This window comes from Pelobates fuscus, chromosome 6 (assembly GCF_036172605.1).
Source record: "Pelobates fuscus isolate aPelFus1 chromosome 6, aPelFus1.pri, whole genome shotgun sequence".
NCBI lineage: Eukaryota > Metazoa > Chordata > Amphibia > Anura > Pelobatidae > Pelobates > Pelobates fuscus.
The window spans coordinates 263,791,864-263,807,213 of record NC_086322.1 but is presented as its reverse complement, the minus strand read 5'-3'; the positions used below and the strand labels follow the sequence as shown (position 1 = coordinate 263,807,213).

Here is a 15,350-nt window from a genome sequence, read left to right as displayed (position 1 = left end):
GCATCACAGCAACCTTTTTCTTCTACAAAGAGTACATTTCTCAAAATTCAACCAATCTGTGGGCATATTTTCTAAACGGCAAGTTGTGATGAATTGACCCAACTTACTGTATTTAAAGGGTCAATTTAGTCACCAAAACAACTTTAACACAATGAAACAGTTTTGGTGTATAGATCATGCCCCTGTAGTCTCACGACTCAATTCTCTGCCATTTAGAAATGTAATCACTGTGTTTATGCAGCCCTAGTCACACCTCCCTGCATGTGACTTACACAGCCTTCCTAAACACTTCCTGTAAAGAGTCATGTAATGTTTACAATTCCTTTATTGCAAATTCTGTTTAATTTCGAATTTCTTATCTCTTGCTCTGTTAATAGCTGGACCCTGCAGGAGCCTCCTGTATGTAATTAAAGTTCAATTTACAGAGCAGGAGATAAAAACTTTTACAGTAAGTTACATCTGATTAAAAAGGAAACCATTTTTTTTCATGCAGGCTGTGTCAGTCAAAAAACTGCTTCATTAAAGTTGGTTTGGTGACTATAGTGTCCCTGTAAGTTAAAATGGTAGACTTGGAGCAATATCCATCTTTGTTTACAGATCACCACAATTTTTTTGTGAATAATCAATGTACCTTTTAGAAGAATTCACTCTATATGGCATTAAATGACCACTAAAGTCACCCAGACCACTCTATCTCAATGTGATGGTCCTGTCATTTTAAACCTGCAATGTTAACGCTGCAGCTTCTATAAAATACGCTTCCTCTTCCAGAACTGAATAAAACTCAGTCCTGGAATCAAACGCTACTAATAGAAACATTTGATAAGAGGAGCGCAGTGGTTTGTTGCTCATGTGTATTTCCAATCCATTGTTTCTCTATGAGAAGCAAAAGATTGGAGGAGACCCCAGTTGTCATCAGGAGTGCTGACGTCTTCGAAGGTGGAGCGATTGGCTGCAGCGGAGGCACACCAGCAATGTAAAGGAGGTAAGTAATCTTTATTAAACTTTTTTTTTTTTTTTTTTTAAGGAAAAGCGGATGCACAGAAGGACACCTATAGTCCCGAAAAAACAATTGTTATTTTTGGAACTATGGGTTCCCTTTACACGACTATTTGATTGCAAGCCCCTTGTGGTCCTCACACCATTCAGAGGTCTTGTTTTGCTAGCATGATGGTCTGCTTCTTTCACAAGCAACCCGTTTACCAAGAATGATCAAAAGGTAGCTTCTCTGCTGTTTTAAAACCGCTGCTACCGTGCATCGTGGGAGTTGTAGTCCTACAACAGCTGGCTATTGATCAACCTTTTGACCTGCCCTGCTATAAACAACCCTGCCAGTCTCTTTTAAGAGCGCATTGTCCCCAAATCTTGGCCTGCCAGCGGTTGTCAAGGAGTCGTGCTGTGGACCCCCGCGCTGTAAAGTACTCCATAAAATTCCTTTAATTGCAGCTCAGTACTTTGTTAGGAATATAACATTTAATTGTAGCTTTGATGGTCGGTGATCGAGCCTTTTCCCTCCCCCCTACTGTAATAATCACAGACGCAAATTGCATGAAAGTATTAGCAGTGATTGCCATAGAGAGGCACACAGTGTGGTGAAGGCAGTTCTCCTGAGAGCCGGTTTAGAATGCCCGGCTCCCATCTGTGCTCTGAGATTATTTATTGCCAGTGAAGACATTGTGTTCTCGTATAACCATTTGTCACAAGCTGCTTTTATCAGTATCAGGGAGCTCTAATGCTGTTTCTTCCTCTTATCAGCCGTAAGAAATGACCGCAACAAGAAGAAAAAGGAGCCTCCAAAACCTGAATTGGCAGAGAACTATGTACTCAGCCCAGAGACTGAAGATCTGATAGAGAAAGTGCGCAAAGCCCACCAGGAGACCTTTCCCGCACTGTGCCAGCTGGGCAAATACACTACAGTGAGTGCCCGTCTGTCCATCACCTTTCCTACATAATAGACTCAAGTTAAATGTCCCTTAGCATTATCTGAAACGAACACACTGCTGTCTTTCCTGCACACCTTTTAACTTCATATCTATGTCAGTAACTCCATCAACATTTTATCCTTATAGATAATAAACTATGGTCGATACCCACTCCACAATTACCTAATTAGCTAATAAACTACAAATAATTCCCCTTCTATATTTAATAAACTATAGTCAATACCACTCCATATTTTACCTCCATAGCTAATAAACTATTGTCTGTACCCCCTCAACATTTTAAATCAATAGCTAATAAACTATTGTCTGTACCGGCCCAACATTTTACGACAATAGCTAATAAACTATTGTCTGTACCCCCTCAACATTTTACCTCAATAGCTAATAAACTATTGTCTGTACCCCCTCCACATTTTACCTCAATAGATAATAAACTATTGTCTGTACCCCCTTCACATTTTACCTCAATAGCTAATAAACTATTGTCTGTACCCCCTCCACATTTTACCTCAATAGCTAATAAACTATTGTCTGTACTCCCTCCACATTTTACCTCCATAACTAATCAACTACGGCCAATGCCCACTTCCACATTTTACCTCTATAGCTAATAAACTATTTTCTTTACCCCTTACACATTTTACCTCAATAGCTAATATACTACAGCCCGCTTCCACATTTTACCTCTATAGCTAATAAACCGTTTTCTGTACCCCCTACACATTTTACCTCAATAGTTAATATTCTACAGCCCGCTTCCACATTTTACCTCTATAGCTAATAAACTATTGTCTGTACCCCCTCACATTTTTATTTTCATAGTCAATTCCTCCTCCATATTGAATAAACATAGTCAATTCCTCCTCCTCCATATTGAATAAACTATAGTCAGTACCTCCTCCATATAGAAACATAGAAACATAGAATGTGACGGCAGATAAGAACCATTCGGCCATCTAGTCTGCCCAGTTTTCTAAATACTTTCATTAGTCCCTGGCCTTATCTTATAGTTAGGATAGCCTTATGCCTATCCCACGCATGCTTAAACTCCTTTACTGTGTTAACCTCTACCACTTCAGCTGGAAGGCTATTCCATGCATCCACTACCCTCTCAGTAAAGTAATACTTCCTGATATTATTTTTAAACCTTTGTCCCTCTAATTTAAGACTATGTCCTCTTGTTGTGGTAGTTTTTCTTCTTTTAAATATAGTCTCCTCCTTTACTGTGTTGATTCCCTTTAGGTATTTAAATGTTTCTATCATATCCCCCCTGTCTCGTCTTTCCTCCAAGCTATACATGTTAAGATCCTTTAACCTTTCCTGGTAAGTTTTATCCTGCAATCCATGAACCAGTTTAGTAGCCCTTCTTTGAACTCTCTCTAAGGTATCAATATCCTTCTGAAGATAGGGTCTCCAGTACTGTGTACAGTACTCCAAGTGAGGTCTCACCAGTGTTCTGTACAATGGCATGAGCACTTCCCTCTTTCTACTGCTAATACCTCTCCCTATACAACCAAGCATTCTGCTAGCATTTCCTGCTGCTCTATTACATTGTCTGCCTACCTTTAAGTCATCAGAAATAATCACCCCTAAATCCCTTTCGTCAGATGTTGAGGTTAGGACTCTATCAAATATTCTGTACTCTGCCCTTGGGTTTTTACGTCCAAGATGCATTATCTTGCACTTATCCACATTAAATGTCAGTTGCCACAACTCTGACCATTTTTCTAGTTTACCTAAATCATTTTCCATTTGGCTTATCCCTCCTGGAACATCAACCCTGTTACATATCTTAGTATCATCCGCAAAAAGACACACCTTACCATCAAGACCTTCTGCAATATCACTAATAAAAATATTAAAGAGAATGGGTCCAAGTACAGATCCCTGAGGTACCCCACTGGTGACAAGCCCAAGCTTTGAATATACTCCATTGACTACAACCCTCTGTTGCCTGTCACTCAGCCACTGCCTTACCCATTCAACAATATTGGAATCCAAACTCAAAGATTGTAGTTTATTGATAAGCCTTCTATGTGCAACAGTGTCAAAAGCCTTACTGAAATCTAGGTAAGCAATGTCTACTACACCACCCTGATCTATAGTTTTAGTTACCCAATCAAAAAAATCAATAAGATTAGTTTGGCATGATCTCCCTGAAGTAAACCCATGTTGTCTCTGGTCTTGAAATCCATGTGTTTTTAGATGTTCAACAATCCTATCCTTTAACATGGTTTCCATCACTTTCCCCACTACTGAAGTAAGGATATTTTACCTTCATAGCTAATAAACTATTATCTGTACCCCCTCCACATTTTACCTACATAACTAATAAACTATGGCCAATACCCCCTTCCACATTTTAACTTCACAGCTAATAAACTATGAAGATTAAATTATATTTTATCTTTATAACAAAGAAATTATAGTCCATAATCTGTCCACATTTTATCTTTATAACAAGTAAACTATAGTTAATATGCTTTTCACATTGTATCTTTAGAGCTAATAATCTATAGTCAATGCCCATTCCATATTTTATCTTCATAGTTCATAATCTATAGTCAATACCTCATCCACGTTTTATGTTCATAGTTAATATTCTATAGTCCATAACCCCTCTACATTCTGTCTTCAAAGTTAATATGCTATAGTCCATACCCCCTCTACATTTTGTCTTTTAAGTTAATATGCTATAGTCCATACCCCCTCTACATTTTGTCTTAATATGTTATATGCTATAGTCTGTACCCCCTCTACATTTTGTCTTCATAGTTAATAATCTATACTCACTATCCCCTCCTTATTTTTTGTGGATACCTGATAAACTATACCGCCACACATGGCATTTTAACTTCACAGCCAATACAGTATAACTAGATTTCCCCCCACCCCACGCGTTTTACCTCCCAATCTAATTACTGCAAACAGTAATTTGCTGTATTCGTAATGTGCCCCTGTATTTTGTCTTCAGCACTTTTATTCTACCTATTGTACAGTGCTGCTGTGATGATAATGGTTCCTAATTATATTTATTAATGATCATTCTTATCTTCGGAGCTAATAAACTGGGCTATCAAATGAATCACTAAACCACGAACCCTGAACAACTCTGTAAAATTGAACCACAATAGTCAGGCTTGGAAATGGCTGAGTTTGGAGATGTGTCCAGTTCAGCGATTTTGACCTAAAATTAGCAAAAACGCTATACTGGCTGCCCTCTTCTATGGCTTATACAGAAACCATAGTATGTGCCATCAATCCTACAATGAACCTTGTGGGTCAATTAAGCACGTTATGCAATTTAGGATATCTTACAAAGGAACGCGTTAATTAGTACCCTTCTCTGAGCTAGTACACTGCAGATAGTGCTGAGATGTACTGCATAATACCTACTAAGCTAATAAAATATAACGTGTCCTGTCCACTTCTCCTCCTTTGTACCTATAGTGCTAATACTTTGGTTATTGTCCTCCCCATATGCACTGTTACCTCTAATGGGTTCATTAGTTCCCTCCCACCTTCATTGTTTCTCAGTATTGAATCGCTAAGTCCCACCCTGCTTGGATTGTACACACAGCGATGATGTATGATACATAGTGCGTTAGTACTCTGCAGTGGGTTCTGCATTTCTCCAAATCAAAAACCATACAAGATGCCTACAGAGTTTACTCTTACCCTATTAGAGTCAATGTAACAAGTCACATGTCTGCCAGTCTTTGTATGTACCTTATATACTAATGAACAACAATGCCTGTGTCACCCCAAATTTATTTGCAAACACATATCTGTAGCTGCAATCACGTGCTGCAACACACCTGTTTAGCAAGTAGCACCCCACTAACATACAGTTTGAGCACCCCTAATTATACTACTGTAGAAGCACTTCTGTCACTTTCAGCATTTACGACACCATTGCTCTCTCCGGTAAGCTAATTATCAATTATCTTCTTCTAGAATTTCAGCTCGGAGCAGCGAGTCTCCCTGGATGTTGACCTTTGGGACAAATTCAGCGAGCTGTCCACAAAATGCATCATCAAGACGGTGGAGTTTGCCAAACAGTTGCCGGGATTCACCACTCTAACCATTGCCGATCAGATCACCCTACTTAAAGCCGCCTGCCTGGACATCCTTGTGAGTACCGTATACATTTATTCCCATTTCATGATAATTTTGTTCACCGTGTAGTTTCTAGCCGTGAGTTACAGGATGGTCCATTGGTAGTATTTATCTAAACCAGTTTATTTTTACCTCCTGAAGATAGGGTTGTAGACTGACTACACAGGGACCGCCGTCTCTTTACAGCCCATGAGTTCCATTCACAGTGTCCCTGTGTGTGGAGATTCCTAATGTCTTAGGGTGATTGAATACCTTTCTTGTGGGTTTTTTTAGAGAGTAAATCGGCATATCCTTGCTGAATATTTATTTACACTTTTTTACACATATAAAAAAAAAAATGTATTGTTGGTGTAAGAAAAAAAAGTTGACTATCATATACTGAAGCTTAAAAATGTTCTGCTGTGTTTCCTAATGGTCTGCCTATTTTTTGTTTATTTTTTTAAATTCTTTATTTTTGGTGCAAAAGATTTTACATGCAGGCCCGTGTAGCCACGACAGCAGACACAGGCAGGTTCATGCAGACATGTTCGTGGCTTTTTACATTTGCACATTGTTTTGTTAAAAATGAATATAACAGGCTAGTAAACATTGCTTATATGATATAACATGCTAAAGTATTTAGGCATATTAATAGTTAAACGTAAGATTGAGAACACGCTTTGTCTATTTGGTATGATTCTAACAGGCTAATACAAGTCGAGTGTTCGTTAAAGGTTAAACAGGCTTATTGGTTAACTGTAAAATAACAGGCTTTGTAACATTAGTAGTCGTATTAAATATTGTACGCTAGACATGCATGTGATAAAGTTAATTACGCTTAAGAGTATGCTGAGGTACATGACATTGCTTATCTAAGAGGGGTTACCATTTATACTTCATCAAAGTGGGCTGACAAACTGCAAGCCGTTAAACACAGGCTAGACTAGCTGAAAGGGGTTAACGTAACATGCTCACTATTAACACAGAGCTAGAATTTAACATGGTTTAAGTATGATGGATTACAGTCTATGTAAGTTTGCGTCAGATACAGATTTCTAAAGAGTATGGTTAGGGAAACGTGAAAAGAGAAAAACATAACACTTAAATTAAGCCTTAATCATGTATCACGGGTCGCTCGGGTAGTGTTGCCACAGGTAAATAGTGTCTGTCAGTGTGTGCCTTTCATGTTCTGGGGGCCCTTTTCTCCATTCATCCGATCCCTGTGGGTGGCAAGGTTGGTGCTGGGCAGGGAGCGAGTCCGTGGACCCCTTCGGTCCATGGAGATTGCTTCCAGGCTTCCCAGGGAGGCAGCGTGCGGGTGTTCCATGTGGGTGTTTGCACAGAGGTATGTAGCATTTTCGGATCATTCCCTGTAGCGTGTAGGGGGTTTGGGCTAGACCGGAGGTGGCCCTGGTGCTTTCCTCCTTGTGGGTACCTCACTCTTCCCCTTCGTTAAGCAAATTGGCGAGGTAAGGGGCGCTGAAGGGGTGACCACGTGGTGAGTCCACGTTGAGGCATTGAGTGATTCACCCCTGGTCAGCGATTAAGGTACTGGGGCTGTCGTCTACCTGCCCGTCTCCTTCTTCCCGCTTTCCAGTTCTCTCCTGAGGCCCGTCCCAGAGTCACAGGCTGCTGCTCGGAGTTTCGTGGGGTTGCAGTCGGTAGGGTTTCAACCGAGGTGCACCTGCGGGTAGAGAGCCTGGCCCAAAAAGCAGCGAGCAGACGATCAATCCGCTCCGATAGTGAGGGCAGCAGTGGCCCAGGTGCTGGGTGACTTCTGCCATGTTGTGCATTGTTGGTCCCACGGCCGCAACCGCCGATTCTGGCCAAAGACCTGATTGTGCATCGCTGTAGCGGTGGACCCCTGTCTCTGGGGCTCAAAATCAGGCATGGAGTGGGTCGTTTACAGGCTTTTTGTCGAGTTTTTGCTCACTTTAGCCCGGAGCTCGTCTAGTGTGCAGCCGCTCAGCTTGGCTGCCAAGCTCCGCCCCCCGGTCTGCCTATTTTTAACCCAGCAGTCCGTCTTCAAGCACCAGAACGTTCGTGTCTGTAACTCATGGAAGATGGGCTGAAATAGATGACTCACGTGGTATCTACACCATTATACTATATATTCTTATTACCTGTTAACAGCTGCTATATTTTTGGATGAACACTTTCACAGAAATATATTGTGATGAGTCACATCAAATCTATTTTTAAGGGAAGTGTATGTGCTCAGTGCTAGTGAGTACCCACAAAAATTACGGCCTGACTGTGACTGTAGCCGAGTTGATATAAGGAAACCAGATGCTCGGGGCTGGTGTAGCTGTGACTCAGTTAGAAAGCCCGGGTAAAGACTAAAGGTGATGCCTTTGCCCTCGAGAGCTCCTGTTTTATTGATGTGACATCCTTCCTGAGCACTCGTGGTAAGCAGAGGTCAGGAACCGAGACACAGATGAAGGAAAACGACCAGACCATGAGGGAGCTGGAACGACATCTGTTTCCTATACCAGTCCTTTACATTATATTGTTATTACAAAAATTCCGACTGCAGCCCTGCAGCGGTTAATCTGGAAGCATGTAGCCCAATTGTCCTTACTTTAGATTTCTGCAAAGCTGTTGTGGAGTTCAGCTTTCATGGTGCTTTGCCAGCCTCAAGGTTGCCAAGAATGATGGGAGTTGTAGTTGGTGCGTCTGTATTTTTTGGCCCTCTTTCTCTAGTGATCCATACAGACCATGACACAGGTATTTATGAAGCCAGACACACGGAGATTCAACTACTGCCATTCAAATAGCATTAGCCGTGCCCGGGGAGAGATCCTATAATACGAATTCTAAACAAATGATAACTCTGCCCTACGTTTATGTGTACTACTGGGTTTTAACAAACTGGATGTGATCGGCGTGCTGTGAGGGTTACTGCGCGTTTCTACCTTGAGTGAACCAACCCATTCATTATGGGATGAGGTAAAGTCCCTACAAAAGCTAGAATTATAGATCTGGAGTTGGCTTTGTTCCAATGTCTATTTACAAGAACCACAGGGGTTTGATTTAACCATTTATGTACTGGCTCCCTTCACATGTTTCTGTTCCCTGTCCATCAGCAGTTTGATGCCATTTAAGTGACTCCTCAGTGTCTCAGAGCCTAAGCCCTGTCAGCTGTCTTTGGGACTGTACCGACTCAGCTACCATGTACTGAGTGTTACTCAATATTTTGGAACCAATCCACTCTCTGACTCATCTGGGAAAATCTCCTATTACTTTTGCTGGTCAGCTGGTGACCAGGGAAACCTCACATTGGGTTTGTTTAATACCTGTATCATGCTTCCGAGCTGTTCAAATGTCCAGTCCTATGAAGAATAACTGTATACACTCATTACTGTGAGTTCTGTTGTTGTGGACTGTTTTGGTCTGCGATACACTGACCTATACACACTGCTCATCACTATCTCTTTTATTGGTGTGGAGCTCTGTGATACATTGATAAGTAAAACGTATTATCGTGCGTTTTACTGGAGTGGCGCTGTGCGATTCACTTATTCGCACTGCACATTGCTGTGACGTTTATTGCTATGAAACTCTGTAATGCAGACATACAGGCTGCACATAGTTTATGGTAGCTCACGGGTTTTCTCGCATATTTCATTTTGAAATGTTAAAGGGATCCTATAGTGCCAGGAAAACAAACCCGTTTTCCTGGCACTATAGGTTTAATAGGTCCCCCCCTCCCATGGGGGTGAAGGGGTTAAAACACCAGCACCGATGTTCCTCTGCGTTGCGTCAGGCTCCGCCCATGCTCCTCCCCCGCTGACGTCAGCCTGTGGGGGAGACCTAATGCGCATGCGCGGCAATGGCCGCGCTCGCGCATTAGACCTCCCCATAGAAAAGCATTATTCAATCCTTTACTATGGGGAAAATCTGACGCTGGAGGTCCATGAGGACGTTCAGCGTAAGATAACCGACAAAAGGTCGGTTTGGATTCTGGAAGCACTCCCAGTGGCTGTCCTGTTACACAGCCATATAGGGCAGACTTAGAACTGCAATGTTTAACATTGCAGGACTAAGTGCTCTGGGTGCCTACAGTGTCCCTTTAAGCCCATGTGCACTGGTCTCTAAAGATTTTGCATCAGTGTGTCTAATCCTATATCCTTATGTCTTTAAAGGATCAATAATGACACCCAGACCACTTTATCTCAATAAAGTGGTCTGGGTGCAGTGGCTATTTCATTTAAACCCTGCAATATAAAACAGAGTCAGGCCCCATTCTCATTCAAATACTACTCTGAGAGCAGTATGATGCTGTGCATGCACTAGCCTTCCAATGCTTTCCTGTGGAGAAAATTGGATTGGCTGAGATCATCAGTCTTGATCATCACAGCCATAGAGGCAGAGTTGCCACCGCAAGATCAGCATAGCAAGGAAAATGTAAGCAATACCCATCTTTGAAATCTTCACAGGGAGGAGGATTCCTAAATAGGTAGGGGAGAACTATAGCATTAGGAATAGATGTTTGTATTTTTAAGACTATATTGTTCCTTGTGGAGCTCTGTGATAGACTCATACACACCTCGCATTACTGTAAATGTGATTCCTGTGGAGTCCTGTAATATACTTGTACACGTCGCACATTACTGTGAGTTTTAATGTTGTGGAGCTCTGTGATACACTCATGCATCAAATATTCTGAAAGTTTCATGAAGAAGGACAACAGGGCGTGGAGTCTGTATGGGAGCATTTGAGTCTCAAAGCAAAGTTATTCCTCTGCTGTTTTTATAATATTTTATATAAACATAGACACGGCAAAATACAGCACAGGAAATTGTCATCGTTATTTTTATTTTAGTGTACATGTGTTTTACATGCTGATGGTTAGCGGTAGTTATCTAGTAAGACACGATCTGTCACTCCCAGTACTGCAGCTGATTAACATCATTATACCCACATCCTTTTCGTCATGCAGCGCTGATATTCCACCTCCATCATCTCCGTATTTTTATTTCATGCCCAGATATTTCCCTGTGTTTTTTTTTTTTTTGTTTGTTTTGTTTTGTTTTTGACAGCTCTTGTTCCCTGTCATCTTACACAGATCCCCACCCTGCCTTATCACGCACATCTTTAAATAGAACTGGGCTGCTGCTAATCTTGCCAAATTGCTACATGTGCTAAAGATAAAAAAAAGTTCACATCCTTACTTAACACAAAGCAAAGTTCATCACAGTTAACCCTACAAATGCTCCATCGACGGAGATCTGAACCGTTGAAATATAACTAACTGTAAATAAACAGAGTTGAACAATTTCGGCCAATACTTGGCAGGGAAAATTCTCCAAGCCTGCTGTATTTGTAGTTTGGCAATTTTACTCTGAAGTTTTTAATTGGCTTTTTGATTCACTGCAATTTGTTTCCAGTTTGTCTAGTTTAATCTAGTATTCAAAATTTTCTTTGAACTTCCAACAGTTCGTACTTTATTGAATTATCCCGTATATGTCGGATACTTTAGGCAATGTCAAGTTATAGAAATACATACATTCGACTTTTCTTGAATATCTTTTTTTTTTCATAATTTTTTGAATTTTTGCACACTGTTTGTCTTATCGAAATTAAAAACCCGGCCTGGTCTCATGTGTTTATTTTTATTTCTTCCGCGGAGCACAGATCCTGCGAATTTGCACACGCTACACCCCTGATCAGGACACCATGACATTCTCAGATGGACTGACCTTAAACCGCACGCAGATGCACAATGCTGGGTTTGGGCCCCTCACCGACTTAGTCTTCGCTTTTGCCAACCAGCTGCTACCGCTAGAAATGGATGACGCGGAAACGGGCCTACTGAGCGCCATATGTCTCATCTGTGGAGGTAAAAGATGCAGGGGGTCTAATATTTGGGAATTATCTTTGCCCACTATCAAGGTTAAAATTCCGATTTAGTTTCAAAGTTAAGGCCAAAATAGTGAGATATGCTTCCAGAATGGCTAGTTTAGGCTTACATTTGATATTCACATGAATTCTCACTTAAGTGAATATCTTTGTCTCTGTGCTTCTTTCTTTCTTTCTTTGTAAATGGTGCGTGCGGCTTTGTGATATAGCCTTAACCATATTTTAAGAAGGCAACACTTTATTATGCATTCATGTAGTGACACCCAGTGGTCATGTGCAGGATAGCACTGCTTTTACCCTTAAACCAATTCATACTGTATTGCAGTTATTTTTTCTTTATTACATAAATTGATCTACAAATAGTAAAAGAGTTTGATTCAACAGCCAGACAAAACAACAAAAACAGTAGATTTTCCCATTGTCTTAACCAAAAGTGTGTTAGAGCTACATATGTAGATGTGTTTGGGAGTTTGTGACTTAAAGCCTGATGAATTCAATGTGTCACCTTGACTCTTTTTACGTAAAATGTGCACTACACTGTATAGTGATTCAAAGTATCTGTCCTCAGACCGGCAGGACCTGGAACAGCCAGACAAAGTGGACAAGCTGCAGGAACCTTTACTGGAAGCATTAAAGATCTATGTTAGGAAAAGACGACCCAAAAAACCACACATGTTCCCCAAAATGTTAATGAAGATCACTGACCTGCGGAGCATCAGTGCCAAGGGTAAGTAAGACTAGAAGACATGTCACAAAAAGGATTCTCTATGTTAGGGTTATGTAAACTTCACCACTCCAGATACTATGGACTATATGTCCCCCGATGCTTTGCTAGTATTATGAGAGATGTAGTCCACAACATGTAGAGTGCCAAAGTTTGCCTTACCCCTCTTAGGATGTCCATTAATGCCTATTTGCTTCTGTAAAAGTCCAGAAAGTCATTATTTGAAATTGTGTTCCTGTTTTGCAGGTGCTGAGCGTGTAATTACCCTGAAGATGGAGATACCAGGATCCATGCCTCCTCTCATTCAGGAGATGCTGGAGAACTCTGAGGGGCTGGACACCTTGGGAGGGGGGTCCCCCAGTGCGAAACCTTCTACTCCTGTACCACCAGGAAGCTGCAGCCCTAGCCTGTCACCCAGTTCTACCCACAGCAGCCCCTCCACACACTCTCCCTGACCCACTCCGACAGCACCGGAGTGGCAGATACAGAGACTCACCAGCTCATGCACAGCCTTCTCTCTTACCCTCTTTTCTTCTCGTTCTCCCTCTATTCTCAACCTTTTTCCACTCTGTTTTCTTACGTTTCCCTTCATTTTTCCCTCTTTCATTTTCTACATCTTACTTTCACGGTAGTGCATCACTATTCTGTACTTCCCTGCAATACTATCTCTTTAAGAGAGAAGACAAGTGGTGTGCAGAGGGGTGTAAGGGAGCTGAAGATACACCCATGTGGACATCTTAATACCCCTCCTCACTTCCACTGTAACTTTGTGCCTCTGGACGGCTCTCTACTCCCACCCACTGGATTGAGGACGAACTGATACAAACTTTTATATGAGACAGACGTACTCTAACACTGTGTGTGGGTGCTGGGAGGGGGGAGTGGGAAAGACATGCTAAAATCGGGGAGGTGAAACAATGAAATCCACTTCATACACAGGAAATATACGGGCACATTAACTCCTATCCCCGCTATCCTAATTTGCACCCCAAAAGCATTCTGCCTTTAAAAAAATGAGAAATAATCTGGTTTAGTCTGCAGTTTTATAGTGTTATTTAGGATGAAATCAGCAGGTTAAAAGTTTGTCTAAAATCGGTCAGTTGAGACGAAAACATTTTATATTTTTACACGTTTTGCTTTTATCTACAAATTTTAATTTAAAGAAAAAGTTGAAAAGTGTTAATATTAAGTGGGAACATTTTGTAGATTCCTATGAACACTGTTTAAAAGAATGGCTCGGTTTACCTAGTGAAACCATATTTAATGGCAGAGTGTCGATTAGGGTTTTTTGTGGAGTTGGGGGTTTAAGCCTCGTTTTGAAGGAGTCGTCGAAAAAACATCTCTAAAAAAAAATTGACCAGGAACATCATGCCAGCCCATGAAACTCTGCAGTCTATAAACAGCCCTATGTTTTTGGGGTATATACAACCGTATCTCATTTTTATTATTCACCAGCCACAGAATTCCTGTTTCTCCCCCCTTTTTATTTTCCTCTAACCACTAGAAAACTGCAATCTCCTTTCTCCCCCACTCTTACCCCACGGGACTTGCAGTTTCCACACCTCAACACACCAGCAACAACAACCAGAGAAGTTTTCAGTTTGAAGTTTTGTTTTTTTTAATTTCGAGGTTAAAGAAAAAGGAAAAAAAATAATAAAATAAAAAATGAAAAATGTTCAAAATGTTAAATAAAATAAGATGTGAAAAAAAAGTTTTTTATGTGGAAGAAAAATGAATTTTTTTTTTGTTTAACTTTTAAGTTTTTTTTTCCCTTGAGTTTTCTGTCTACCTTCTGCACAAACGTTTATCTTTATATTAAAACAAACTTGTTTGTTTGACTCCTGTTATTTGAAGTGTTTAGGCTTTAAATGGGTATTCACATGGGAAACAATTAAATGGCATTGGTTGATGTACCGAACTTGGTTCTAGTTTGGGTATTTCTGAATGAACTGGTTTTGCTTCTGATGTGCCATTAGCTGCCAACGTAGTCACAATAAACAGACATGTCAGTCACGTGGATACACATTGACACAGAATTTAGTTTCTCAGAGCAATGATGGTCTGTAAGCACTAGGTATAGGAGGATTTGACTATGTTCATTCACTGCATACAGTTTTAGAGAGACTTAAAGAAACACTATAGGGTCAGGAATTTTGTATTCCTGACCCTATAGTGTTAAAAACACCATCTGGCCCTTCCTTGCTCCCCTAAACCTAGCAAAATCTTACTTTTATTTCAGTTTGCTGCGGCTGGCTCTGCCCATGATCTGCCTGCTTGGCTGACATCTTTAGAAGTGTCGTTCTGAGCCAATCACAATGCTTTCACATATAATTGGCTGCGATTGTCAAGGAGGCAGATCAGGGGCAGAGACAGCACAAACCAAACACAGCCCTGGCCAATCCGCATCTCCTCGTAGGGATGTATTGAATCAATGAATCTCTATGAGGAAAGTTCAATGTCTCCATACATAGGGTGGAGACACTGAATGTCAGCCACACTGCAGCACTGCCCCAGTAAGCACCTCTAGTAGCCATAAGAGGTGTGGCCAGTGGAGGTATCCCTAGGCTGTAATTTAAACACTGCCATTTCTCTGAAAAAACAGTGTTTACTGCAAAAAGCTTAAAGGTAGTGATTATACTCACCAGAACAAATACAATAAGCTGTAGTTGTTCTGGTGACTATAGTGTCCCTTTAATTGTGGTTAACCCATTTGGTGCTGCTGA

At 41.0% G+C, this 15,350-nt stretch overlaps 1 protein-coding gene across 5 annotated transcripts in view; it reads left to right on the top strand.

Annotated features, from left to right (window-relative positions):
- The window catches only part of RARA (retinoic acid receptor alpha), a 114,346-nt gene extending 99,801 nt beyond the window's left edge, over positions 1-14,545 (top strand). For all 5 annotated transcript variants that reach the window (XM_063459074.1, XM_063459075.1, XM_063459071.1 and 2 more), the window contains 5 exons: positions 1,756-1,916; positions 5,901-6,077; positions 11,679-11,883; positions 12,472-12,630; positions 12,874-14,545. In XM_063459074.1, the coding sequence (XP_063315144.1) occupies positions 1,756-1,916; positions 5,901-6,077; positions 11,679-11,883; positions 12,472-12,630; positions 12,874-13,082 (911 nt within the window). In that variant the 3' untranslated portion in view covers positions 13,083-14,545. The remainder of the gene's footprint in view (positions 1-1,755; positions 1,917-5,900; positions 6,078-11,678; positions 11,884-12,471; positions 12,631-12,873) is intronic.
- The last annotated feature ends 805 nt before the right edge of the window (positions 14,546-15,350 follow it).